Here is a 13,769-nt window from a genome sequence, read left to right as displayed (position 1 = left end):
CTCTCAATTCAGTTATCTTGGAGTGAAAGTAGCTATTAATGCGTCCCAACAACCTTTACAACAGTGAAACTTGAATTTCACCTATTTTTCACATATCATGAATTATTCTTATTTTGATTTTTGTTATGTAAGTTTTGTGCAAAACCTAAAATATTTTCTCTCCGGATTTTTACAGTTTGCTGACTGCTGGAACTTATGAAACAAGATGGGATGTTAGTTGATAATTTTGAAAGATCGGTGCTGATATGTATGTGGGATTTCATTATACTGGTTTACTTTTGTATATGCTTGAAATTTTTCACAATAAAAAAATTTAAAACTGTTTATGTGTACCAAAGGCGATACATCTTACGAGTCTTCCCCTCCTCCTTTAAAAAAACTCTGAAAGTCGTATCTCGTAAATGCAGCCGTTTCTCTTTTCTTTTCCTGAAAGGGTAAAACCGTTTTGAAACCTTTAGCTGTGGCAAAATAAGCTTTTAGGACTTGACGCTCGGCGAACGGGAAAGCACGAGGGAGGCATCAGCACATTTTAAGGAAAATGACTTTTTGAGGGGTGTAGGGATAGTTGTCTGTTTTCACATTACTGTATACTACCTGGACCAATCCCCTTTGCACAGCAAGAAAACCAAACGAAATGCACCTGAGTTCTCACTGTACTGCCCACCGCCCTCCGCACATTCCCGGAAATGACGCTGTTAGCCGAAGGCTACGTCTGCCGAGCCCAGCAGGGCCAGGGTTTGACGTCAGCACGTTGGCCCCTCCCTTACACGTCGAGGGCTGGGGGAAGACTGGAGTGGCGACAGCCACTGGGTTTTCAGGGATGGAGAGACTGAGACTGCGCAGGCATGCTGGGGCGGGGCTTCATGTCATCCCGCCCCTTCCCAGCAAGAGCGGCCAATGAACAGCGACTGCCCTGGGGCCGAATACATTTTCAGAGGCCGGAATGATTAGCCGAGGGGACAACCCCGCCCCTGGCTCCTCCCAGACCTCGCGCCCCGCCTCGCGCTGTCGCCGCCCCGCCTCCCTCTCCCGCCCGTCGCCCAGCTGCGGGGTGACTCGGGGCTTCGGGTTGGTTAGGGGGCGAGGCAAAGTTAGACGTCGGCCCGCGGCGGCGGCGCAACTCCCTAAAGTGAGCGCGGTGAGGGGGAGCGGGTCGTAGGGAAGAGGGGGTCTGCGTGGCAGAAGTGGGAGGGCCCCGGGTGCTTGGCGGAGGGCGCGCTGTGGCGTGAGCGGCGGCTGTGAGGGGCGAGGTTGGCTCGGGGGTGCGGCGGCGCTGGCGGGCGGGCGTAGGTAGCGGGTGGGAGACGGCGAGCTCTCGTTGCCTCACTTCCAGAGCGTTTCTTGGCCACTTGGCCCACCAAGTTTGCCTCTCTTTCGGTTGTTTGGGATGCGGAGAGGAAATTTAAAGATCTCCGAAAACACTTGGAGGCTTTCCCCGGGCATTTTCCTCGCCGGTGCGTGCGAGCTCCTTTCTTCCTGGTTGGGGAGAGGCAGAGGCCAGGTGGGCAGGTTGATTTTCACTCTCTGAGGATTGTGAAAACAAACAAACCAGGAATTCCTCACTCTCCACCCCCACGCCCTGCTGCACAGCAACAAACATTTCCAGCAAGTTTAAGAAGCGTACTAGGAAATTCTGAGGGATTCTGTATGTCAGAAGTAAGTGTGCTTTTTCTTTTTTTAAAGAAAATATGCGTGGGAACGTCCTGTTGCTGTTTATCATCAGTGGACGCATTTTTGGTTTTGAGCACGCATCTTTATGAGTCTGCCCTAGAGGATTCTGACTTTGTATTCATGCGAAATACTATTAACTGTAATGTTTTCCTGAAACTCAAGTTTCTGTGAAATCTAACTGTAAATAAAAGCTTAGCCCGTTTGTGGGAAGTTAAGTAGATAGATCTCTAGGTCTGATAAATCTAAAATCTTTAGTATGATCTCTTTCTAGCAGATATTTGCATATTTTCTTTTTCACAGGTTTATTTAATTGCCCAACTTCTGATGAAGATAAGTTGGAGTTACTGCTGAAACTGAATTTTATTCACCAGAAGACAGTCCATTTATTTCACTCCTTTTTGTTTTCCCTACTGCTTTGAAATATACTGTAACAGCTGAAAAACTTGGAAAATAAAATGAACATGCTGTGGTCTTGAACATAATTTTTTTTTTTGAGGAAAAATTAAAGTGCCAGAGTGGAAGCCAGAATGGCATCCAGAGAGAGGCTCTTTGAACTTTGGATGCTTTATTGTACAAAGGTAACTGCTTTTTTATTTCTAAGTTTTAAAGTATTTTGTTATAAAATTTTGTTACTGGCCTTATTATCACTTTATTTAATGGATAATAGCATATTTATTGATAGTAATGACCCAAAATGTAAAAACACAGGATTTGCTGTTTCCATTTCTTCAGGTTTGAACACGTGCACAATACTGGCATGCTACTAAAACCTGCAGGATGTGGTTTTTATTTGATATTTGTTTTCAGTGATCCCAAAATTATATAAGTAAAATTATGACCTTAAGAGAAAATAAAATATTTTAATTTTTGTTTGTGCTTTTCTTTTTCTCCCATAAGTGGGAGGATAGAGATACTTTTTCGAGAAGAGCATTAAGCATTTTTCTCATGGTTAACCTTTTAAGTTGTATAAAAAAGGTTACTGATTATATAAAAAGGTTTTTGATTTGAGATGGTTACTATAAGCTTGCTGTGATGTTAGCACCTGATGAGCATTGTCTCATTTGATTCTTACAACAATCTTGTGAGATGGGTGTTGTAATTATCTTACTGATGAGAAAACTGATGCTGAAGTTAGGGGGGCTAGTGAGTAGCAGAACTGAGCCAGAAACTCAGTACTGCCGGATTCAAGTCCATGGTCTTATCCAGTATGACTCCTTAATATTTTTGATTTTGTCAATGAAAAATAATTTTCCTTTCTCTCTGCCTTCGTGTGAATTTTTACGTTAGCTTTGATTTTAGGCTATTGGAGGAGAAGGGTACTACTTAAAACATCTTTTTCAAGTGAGAAGCTACATTATCACTTTGAAGATATTGGCAAGGGTCAGAGAAACATCTTTAATCTACTTAAGTTACTTTAGGTCTCTAGTGGTTTTCAAGTCTCAGCTTCCGTTTTTGCATCATCCCTTCCGGCTCCTTTTTTATACTTTCAACTCTTTAAAGAATAAGTTATTCTTTAACAGATAATCTCAGTTATCTGTAATATTAAATTTTATAGGTCACACTGGAATTTTCTTTGACTTTCTGGTTTGGTATTTCTTACAATTATGGAAGGATGTATACTTTGAAATGTTTAATAGGGATTTTTAAAATAGCTTTTAGTCTTGTGTAATTTAATGCCAGAAATGTCTTTTTAAAAATAGACCACTCTTCCAATAAAAAAGAATCCAAATCACCAGACACTTTTGAAAATAGTCACTAACACATGTTAGCCAAAAATTAAAATGCATTTTAGTATGAATGCCTGTTAGTTTGAAAATGATTTATTTAAAAATACCTCAAACTTACTAGGTTTTACTATTTTTCTGGATGACAAAAGGTAAATGGGGGGTTACGTTGTCTTATTAATTAGTTATGTTGTTTCTAGGTTGAGTTCATGTTTTATTTACATGACACTGCACTAGTTGAAAAGACAGCATAGTTCGTTGGCATACACAATTTTATTCTTAATGACATTTAATATAAATGAGTCCTTCTATTCATCAAGATCTAAGTAAACAGTGAAGGCCCTTCACAGTCAAATTTTGAAGCCTATTCTTGGACAGGAAGATAAGTCCCAAGTTTATGCTTATGATTTAAATCACTTGTCCACTTAAGATTTAAAATTCTTTTCAATTTTTTTCAAAAAATTGTTATTTCATGTTTCACCAGTTCAAGAATAAGCTACTTGTAAGCTAGACAACAACTTTCTTTCCCACAAACACCTTCAGTTCAAGTAGCTTTCAAATATACATAATAGATTTAACACTTCTGCTCCCTAGTGAGGATGATTACCAAATATACAGTTTTTTATACTTTCTAGCTTTATTGCTCTCACTCTAGCATACAGCCCTCCAAGCCAGCTTACTTTTTTTTCACCTAACTTTTAAGACCTTTTTTACATCTTTGATGGGCTTTCCGACTACTTCAGGACTGCTTACATCTTCTTTTAACTTAGATCCAACTTGGAGCTATTTCTGGGCTTGCAATTGTGGAGTCTGGTTTTGGCTCTGCTGATGTTTTGTGACCTTGAGCAAGACTTACCTCTTTGGGTCTCAGTTTTCTCGCTTGTCAAGTAGTAATAGAGTGTGTGTACAGGGAGAATGCTTGTCTAACTCACCATTAAGATTTTAGTTCATTTGTTTTGACCTCTGAGGGACATGGAATTTTTTTGTCCTCGCTCTATGGATTGTCAATAGAACTTTTTAGTTCATCTTTCTTTTATAGACTTTTATTATGGAAAATTCCAAGCAGTCACAAATAGAGAAGATAACTGTAGTGAGCCCTTTTGTATCTGTCACCCTGCTTCAGTCATTATCAATTTATTTTTGATAATGTTTCATCTGTAACCCTATTCTACACCATCTCTTCCCCTGAATTATTTTGAAGCAAATTCCAGACAACATATGACCTTATCCGTAAAGATTTAAAAATATATCTATAAAATAAGAACTCCTCTTAAAAACATCACAATATGATAATTCTTTAAATCATCAAGTATCTGGTCAGTGTTCAAACTTTCCTGGTAGTATCATAAATGTTTTAATTTTTTTGTTGTTTTTTTACTTGATATTTAAACAAAGTATACACGTTTTGTTGAAAACATCTGTTAAGTTTTTAATCTATAGGTTGTCCCTCACTATACTTTTTATTCCCTCTATATGTTGAAGAAACCAGGTTTTAACATTAGAGTCTTTTTCTCAGTCTGGGTTTTGCTGGTTGAATTTCTTTGATTTAAATTATTTGTGCCTCTCTGCTGGTGTTTACAAACTGGAATATCTAGAGGCTTGATTGATTCACATTCTACTTGGTGGTGGGGGAGGCTGGAATAATTTATGAGCATCTTGGCTATCAGTGGGTTTTGTCTATATTCATTAATGACTTCTTTAGGAGTTTGCAAAGCTGTGATATCCAATTCTGTCATTTCTATATTTATTAGAACATATATTGAGAAATGTCCCCTCATCAGTTATTCGATGACAGTTCCTTAAAGGGAAAGCAGGCATAATAAATGCTTGATTTTTCTCTTTGTTTCTACAATTACTTGACTTACTAGCACCCTTCCAAGGTGACCAATTATTTTTCTTGAGTATCAAGTTCATCTTTAGTGATTAAAATTTAAACTTTGTCTACTATTTTGCCGCCCTAGTTGGTATGCTATCCATGCCAAACATTGTATACACACCTGATTAGAGAAAATGACTTTGAAGACTTTTGAAGGTCCACTTCAGGGAGGGCATAAGGTTAAGACATCCTCCTCGTTTGCCACAGTGCTAACTTTAGCACAGGTATTCTACACTGTATTAGCAATAGATTGATATTAAGGTACCATCGCAGTGTTTGTATGTAATGTGATGTTTTAAAAGTTGCCATTGAGCATTATAAAAGTTTAGTAGATGTTTAATAAGTTGAATTATGTCAGAAATAACCCTTGAGTAATATTGTTCTGTCAAAGGAATACTATGAGAATATATAAATATGTCTTTTATCTATTAGTTTGGGTTCATTTGTAAGCCTGAAAATTATGATTAAAGTCCTTTAAATAGAACTACAATAAATTACTGGTTTCAGTTTTTAGCAGATGGGTGCTCACATGTTAAACTCAATATTTGAAAAGAATTTGGGTAAAAAAACTTTGCAGTTTTTTTAAACAAACTATTTAGGTCTAACTTTTCACTTTCTCCTGCTAGGTATAAGATTTAATTGTATTGTTAGAAACATTGATCTTCTAGTAGGTTATTTGTTAACCACATGTAATTATCATTACATGATACAGACAGGATAATTTCTGATCACCCACCATTCCTGCTCTCTACAGATTGTCTCACCAGTGTATGAGACTAATTCAAATTATATAGTCTGAACTTTTCTTGCCTCTCAACGGTCATCCCCACCCAGGGTCAAGGATTTCATTAACAATGCATTTCATATAGCTCTTATAAGTTAAACATTAATTTGAACAGGTTTCATGTTGTATCTGGATTTTAGTTCAGTACTTAACTACTACTTCTTGTCTGAGCATATTTTTCTTAAGTGTAGAATGCAAATTGACTTCCTTTTTAATATCTAAAGATTTTAGTGTATGTTACCAGTATTAGGCACCTTATTATTTCTGTATCTTTCTGACATTGCTTCATTTAATGTGCTTGTGGTAAGAGACAGTCCTGAGAACCATTTAGTCTCCACATTATCATACAACTTTTTGGAATTCATGTATTACATAGAACAAGACATATGTATCATAAAGTCCCTATTTCAGTTGCTCTCCTTGGATAGGAATAAGGATATATTTCTGTTCGACATTTAGCCTTTTGAGAGTGCTGCAGTTGGCCACCATAATATGCAGAAGAGAAACTGAGCCTTGAGAGGCTTATCAAATTCTTTGATAAGATTGAGTTATTTTTGTTCTGTCTAGTGGAAAGTATCAAATGCATTGGCTCAGTAAAAAGATACAAAGTGACTCAAAAGCATGACATTTTGAAATGTGGCAATGTGGGTTGAAATTCATGGTTCATTTTTGTCATTAGCTGGTTTATTTTTTGATAATTCCATTTACACAGAAAAATTTTGTGAAGCTACAGAATTAGAGCCAAGATTAGTACACATCTGCTTCTGATCTTAAGGACCTAAAAACAGGTTACCTAATTTATTTGTATTTTCAGCTTTCTCATATGTCACATGGGGGGAAAAAATAGCTATTTTGCATATTTCTCAAAGTTGTTGAGGAAAAAAATGGATTGATTATATTTAAATGCACCATAAGGGTAAGAAATATAAAAATGTAATCTTTATTACTATTTAAAAAATACATATATAAGCATGAGAGTATATCAATGTTACTTTCATTTTACCTTCATATTGTGTAATAATAGAGGACAATATTTTGTTGTCTTTTTATCAGTAGTGATGAAGCTGTGCTCATAAAAATCTTAATTTGTAATCTGTATTTTTGCTTTTAAGTTTAGTGCTTAATAATCCTAATGATTTGAGGTTTTTAAAAACCCTAAACCAAGTTTGTTTTGGCCCTTGATGATGCTCCATTTCCTGCTGTTGCCCTTTGTCCTGCTAAATCTGGAATATGACTGAGATAGATAGTTTTGCAATGAGCTCAGAGCAAACTTCCTTTTCAGAATAAAAGGGGTTTTTTTCCATAAAGAAAACAGATTATAGAGGTGCTTCATTCAGATAAAATGGCAAGTACCTCTTTATATACATAGATTTGGAAAAAGTGGAATGAATGAATATTCTTAGAAAATTATAATGTATTTGTTCAATTTTGGTTATAATCCTAAATGAAGCTTTTCTAAGATACACCAATATACATCAACCCTTATAATTTAACCGCATTTAGTAAGTCTTGGTATGTGTAGAGTGTATAAATGGCTCTTAATTTTCTGTGGCTAAATCATGACTTTGTATGTAAGGAAAGTAATATTTGACTCTAAGCAAAACAAAACAAAATCATTAGCAGCTCAGTAGCAGTGGTTACCAATTACATCTTCATTTTAGGATGTTAGATGTGAAAGCAAAAAATGAATATTTTATATCTATAGACATAGGAGTAGCTATTAGGAAAGAAATATTACCTTTGTGGTTTGACTTGAGTTTATGCACTATAAAAAGTTGCTAAGATGCATGAAAATTTCTTATTTTTTCCTTTTGAATATCAATTGAAAAATTTCTTGGTAGAAGGTAAAATTGATAGTACTTAAATGTGTAGATGTGGAACATGAGGGAAAAGGAACAGTCTAAAGTAATTTTCAGGTTTTTTTGTTTTGGAAACTAGTGCTTGGTCATCCCATTCACCAGATTAGCACAGATTCACTAGGTTTTCAGGTAAACATGTGAGTTAGCAGTGCCTGTGCAACGTCTAGGTAGAGATAAACCCCACCTAGTTGAGTCAAAAAGGGTGGTCTGTGCTGGAAGTAAATGTTTGAGATTTAATCATACTGGCAGTTAGCAATTATATGAGAGAAAGAGAAGAGGGTCAGAGTCAGGGAGTCTTGGACAACATTATCATTTAAGGAGAGAATGGAGAAAGAAGAATTTGTAAGGAGTTTGAGAGGGAGGGGAACCAGGAGTGAGTGGTTGCTTCAGAAAGTAAGGGATGTTATAAAGAAGGGAGTAGTCAGTAGTGTAAAATTCAACAAAGCAGTGAAGAAAAGCATTATGGAGCATGTGTTAGATTTGACAGTTAAAGTTGGAGGGTTTAGCCCTAGCTGGGTTTGCTCAATGGTTAGACTGTCGGCCTGCGGACTGAAGGGTCCCAGGTTCGGGTCCGGCCAAGGGTCATACCTCGGTTGCAGGGTGCGTGCAGGAGGCAACCAGTCAATGTGCGTGTCTCATATTGATGCTTCTCTCTCTCTCCCTCCCTCCCCCCTTTCCACTCTATATGAAAAGCAATGGGGAAAAATGTCCTCGGGTGAGGATTTAAAAAAAATAACAAGACATCTTTAAAAGAATAAGTAAATAAAGTTGGAGGCTTTAGCAAAGTAGTTCTATTAAGAGTGGGGAAAAAGATGTTGAAAGTACAAGTTTATTCTATTTTTAAATTCAACAACTTTATTGCCAGATTGTTATTAAATTTTTTAAATGTTTACTCCTGATTTTTGTCCTTATCTGGACAAGTACCTTTACTGGTCTGTGTACCGTACTTCCCATAGTACTCAGCAGCATCTGAAAATTTTCAGATTGCCAAGAATCCATCTGTAATTTGAAAAATACTGCTCTACAAATTGAAGTCACTGGCAGGTCACTTGGTACCAAAGCCTATGTGATCACTGAAATTGAGTAAAAGTACTAGTTACAAGGTAGTCAGCTCTAATATGCTTAAATTAATTTAAAAGTTAATAGAAGTGTTAATGCAAACTTTAAAAATTCTTATGTGGACTTGGAAAATATTTCTAATTACCCCAGTGTTGTTGCACCCCAGTTTCAGAAACACAAGCCTCAATCAATATCTGACATACTGTTGCAACTTTGCCTTTTCTACAGTTTACTTTTCCCATTGTAATATTACGTGGCATATTTACTACAAAGGAGTGAAAAATTGGGACCCAGAATCCAGTCTACGACAGCCATATTTCTTGGTTGAAATTATTCATAACTCTCCCATATGCAATGTCTACTTCATGTCTTTCTTAAGAACTCCAAAAGTCTCTCATGATATCAGTCTTAATCCCAAGATCTGGTGATATACATCATGTTCAATTGTGGTTTCTAGTCATGCTAATACCGCTGACCTCAGAAGACACTTGATAATCTGGCGCCCACAAAATAGTGGTGAAACTGAGATAGGAATGCCACAATAAAAACTCTTGAAAAAGTGTTCTGCGTTGTACGAGGGCTTGTCTGTGATCAATAGAATTGGCAAAAGTGATGGTATGTCATTTGTCAAATAAGAAAAGACACTATTTTCATCGCAGTTACTCCCTTTTTCCCCCTGGATCATTTGCTCTGGGGGAAGCAGCTGTTCTGTTGTGAGCAGCCTTATGGAGCCCATGTTGTGAAGAACTGAAACCTTGCCAACCACCATGTGAGTAAATTTGAAAGTAGTCCCTCCAGCCCAGTCATGTTTGCTATGACTTCATCCTTAGCTGACATCTTCATTATAGGCTCATGGGAAACTCTGAGCCAGAATCACCCACCTAAGCTGCTTCTAAAATCCTGACCCTAAAAAACTGAGATAATAATTGTTGTTTAAGCTCCTAAATTTAATTTAATTTGTTATGCAGGAATAGATTATTAATATATCTATTTCAAGAAGATAAGAAAAGAATAAAATAAACCCAAAGAAAGTAAAGGAAATTACGTTTTTTCCCCTTTAATGTGAAAATCCTTAAATTTATTATGTTTATTTTTCAATGGTTGCAGGAAATATATAAGAAGGTCGACGTGTATTAAGGAATATGTTTAATTTTGACTACTATCCACTATATAACGTTTTGGGATGACTGGCATATAATCATAAGAATGTGGAAGTAAGATTAAGAGTAAATTAATAGCTCTTTTCTCTGTAAATCTTTCTAGTAGTCATGGTGATATAAGGAAATGATAAGGTTTATTGGAGAAATTAATAAAATACTGGATCTAGGAAATATTTATCTGTAGCTTCTAATATCACAGAAGAGATAACCAGATACGTACCCTTTGAAGGACATATATAACAATACCTATGTAATATTTTTGCCAGAAAAAAAGAACCCAAATCTTAGTCTCTAGATCTAATTCATAGAAAATACAGAAGACCGACATAAGGATATACAGTAAGCAAAATTCCTAATGTGAGAAATACATCACAAATGATCTAGTGTCTTCAACAAATAGTTTAGGGCAAAAAAAGAAATGTAATAGAAACCTATAGGTTGAAAAAGACTTAAAAGGTATATCAACCAATTGTATAATTTATGGACTTTATTTGGGTCCTGATCTTATCAAACAGTTAAAGGTATTTATAAGTGAATCAGGAAAATTTGAACACTAAGTAAGGAACTGATTTTTTTTTAGATTTGGTAATAGTGTTATATTTTAAAAAGATACCTTTCAGGGATATATATTGAAATATTTGTGGATGAAATGATATGATACTGGGATTTACTTTAATCTAGTTGAGGATGGTGATATATGTGAAAGAAGATCGATTTTGCATTATTTGATCATTGTTGGAGCTGAGTCATTATACCATTCTCTCTACTTTTATGTATGTTTGAAATTTTAATAAAATGCTTTTAGAAAGAGTAGAAATCAATGAAATAATGAACATATGGAAAGGATCAACCAAATAAGTTGGTTCTTTGATAAAACTAATGAAATTGAGTCAGGAAGATAAGGTTTGCTGTTATATTTGTTTTGGAAAGCTCAAATATATCCGCCCCTTCCAATGCCATTCACAAGGCATCTTTCATCTCAAAGATAATATATTACTGAAGATCTCATGTAACTTTGCTTAATAAGTGCATCTCAAACTTGATTGAGCCCAGCCAACTTTTATAAAACTTTTCAAACCATGTTTCTCATCCAAGTGAACAGTGTTGCCAAGTACTTGCTTAGGAAATGATGACTTCTCCAGTCCTATAATCGTATGTACCTGTTCCACTGCTTCCTGTCATTACTACACTAGAACAGTATCAAATATTGTATATCTTTGAACATATCTTGCTATATTGTCTTTCTGGAATTCCCCCCTCCTCTCCTCCCTCCTTGAGAATATCTGCTTATGATCTATGAAAATTTGTGCTTCAGCTACTCAATTATCTCCAGCCTTGACAGAGTCAATAATTCTCTCCTTTGAATTATTTCAAAACTTGTCACACTGTTTTGCTTCTCATGCTGTTTTGTATGGGGGGAAATCTGAAATACTTTCAACAATAAAGATAAAATAAGAAATTGTTTAATTACAGTTGACATACAGTATGACATTAGCTTCAGGTGTGCAACGTAGTGATTATACATTTATATACCTTACGAAATGATCACCCTGATACGTCTAGTACCCATTTGACACCATACATAGTAATTACAATGTTATTGACTATATTCCTTATGCTATACTTTACATCCCTGTGATGATTTTAATAACTGGCAATTTATACTTCTTAATCCCTTTCACCTTTTTCACCCACCACCCCCTCCCATCTGGCAACCATCAATTTGTATGTATGAGTTTGTTTTTGTTTTGTTTGTTCCTTTGTTTTATAGATTCCAAATATAAGTGAAATCATACGGTATTTGTCTTTTTTCTCACATATTTTAGTTAGCAAAATACTCTTTTTTTAAAAAAATATATTGATTTCAGAGAGAGGAAGGGGGAGGGAAAGAGAGAGAGAGAAACATCAATGATGAGAGAGTCATTGATTGGCTGCCTCCTGCGCGCCGCCAGCTGGGGATCGAGCCTGCAACCCAGGCATGTGCCCTCACCGGGAATTGAACTGCTATCTTCTGGATCCTAGGCCAAGGCTCAACCGCTGAGCCATGCCAGGCTGGGCAGAAAAATACTTTTTTTTAAGTTCACCCATGTTATCACCAATGGCAAGATTTCATTCTTTTTCAAAAAAGTTATTCTTTATTGTTGAAAGTATTATAGATGTCCTCCCCCCCCCATTGACCCCCTCCACCCCACACCTGCTGCCGCCTCAGGCCTTCACACTGTTGTCTCTGTCCATCAGTTATGCATATATGCATATAAATTCTTTGATTAATCTCTCCCTACCTACCTACTTCCCCACCCCTACCTTCCCTGTGAGATTCGTTAGTCTGTTACACGCTTCTATGTCTGGATCTATTTTTTATGGTTGAGCAATATTCCATTGTATATGTGTATCATATCTTCTTTATCCATCTATTGATGGATACTTAGGTTGCTCCCATATCTTGGCTTTTGTAAGCAATGCTGAAGTGAACATAGGGGTGCACATATCTTGTCAAATTAGAGTTTTGGATAATTGCTGAGAAGTGGAATTGCTCAGTCATATGGTAGTTCTATTCTAAAATTTTGAGGAACCTCCATATGTTTTCCATGGTGGCTACACCAATTTACAATCTTTATGCCTCTTTTTCTATGAAAAAAATAGCACTTTGAGGACAAGATTGTTTGTTTTTTAAAAAATTAAGGTATAATTGGCATAAAGTTGTTTCATTTGTCTTCATGGAGTCTAGCACTGTCCTTGGTTGATACATGTTCGGTGTGTACTTACTAAATGTTTTTTGAAGTAGCTAGGTTCTGTCAGAAAAACCTGAGGGCTGGCCTTAAAGATTGATCACTATTAATAATAGTTTCTTTGGGGGGAATTTATCTTCTTTTGGTGGATGTTAGAAAATACATTATGAATACAGGGTGGGGCAAAAGTAGGTTTACAGTTGTGCATACCTAAAACAGTTTATTCTTGTATAATTATTTATTAATGTTTACCATTTTCCATATGAACCATTGTAAACCTATTTTTGCCCTTCCCTGTATAGATGACTTAAACGAACTTTTAAAATCCAACTCATATGTAAGTTGGGAGCTGCCCAACATACGGTTGAAATACATTTAGAGCTCTAAAGCTTGAAGGAATACTACTCAAATAATATTGCACAGAGGGAGTAAGGTGTTTCCCTCATTCTTCCCTGTGAGTCTACTGATAAGAACTAGGTGAAATTGTATGGATTCCTTAATTCCATTACCTGCTAAAGCTCCCCTGCAAGGGAATGGATGTTATGGGAAGATAAAAGCCTCTTTTGCTTTAATGTAGCTTAAAACACATTTGGCTAGTGGCCACTGTATTGGACAGCACATCTCTAAATGTTTAGATTTCATTTTATGGTAATGGGGAACCACTGGCGGTATTTGAAAAGGAAAGAAAAGATTATTAGATTTAAATTTGACAAATTCCATTAGTAGCTGTGGATAGGTAGGAGAAATTGAAGCTGCAGAGACCAGCAGTAAGCTACATAGCAGTTAGAATGAAAGAGTATTTGTCTTAAACAATGGCAGATGATTGGATGAATATGTGAGCGCAAAATCAATAAAGTTGATTTTGTAATTAATTTATAATTGCTTATTTTATTACATTGGACCATGA

The 13,769-nt window shown here is 36.2% G+C and overlaps 2 protein-coding genes across 11 annotated transcripts in view; both read left to right on the top strand.

The window, feature by feature from the left end:
• Window positions 1-322, top strand: part of CARF (calcium responsive transcription factor) — a 65,030-nt gene extending 64,708 nt beyond the window's left edge. For all 5 annotated transcript variants that reach the window (XM_016208866.2, XM_016208868.2, XM_016208867.2 and 2 more), the window contains one exon: window positions 176-322. The gene's annotated coding sequence lies outside the window, so the exon portion shown is untranslated. The remainder of the gene's footprint in view (window positions 1-175) is intronic.
• A 985-nt stretch (window positions 323-1,307) lies between these two features.
• The window catches only part of NBEAL1 (neurobeachin like 1), a 120,848-nt gene continuing 108,386 nt past the window's right edge, over window positions 1,308-13,769 (top strand). For 4 of the 6 annotated variants that reach the window (XM_016208882.2, XM_016208879.2, XM_016208884.2 and 1 more), the window contains exons 1-2: window positions 1,521-1,656; window positions 1,972-2,249. In XM_016208882.2, coding sequence (XP_016064368.2) covers window positions 2,199-2,249 — 51 coding nt within the window. In that variant the 5' untranslated portion in view covers window positions 1,521-1,656; window positions 1,972-2,198. The other 2 variants (XM_016208881.2, XM_016208880.2) reach the window with 2 other exon arrangements.

The sequence above is a fragment of the Miniopterus natalensis genome, chromosome 8 (assembly GCF_054644295.1).
Source record: "Miniopterus natalensis isolate mMinNat1 chromosome 8, mMinNat1.hap1, whole genome shotgun sequence".
NCBI lineage: Eukaryota > Metazoa > Chordata > Mammalia > Chiroptera > Miniopteridae > Miniopterus > Miniopterus natalensis.
This window is presented reverse-complemented; position numbering and strand designations above follow the sequence as displayed.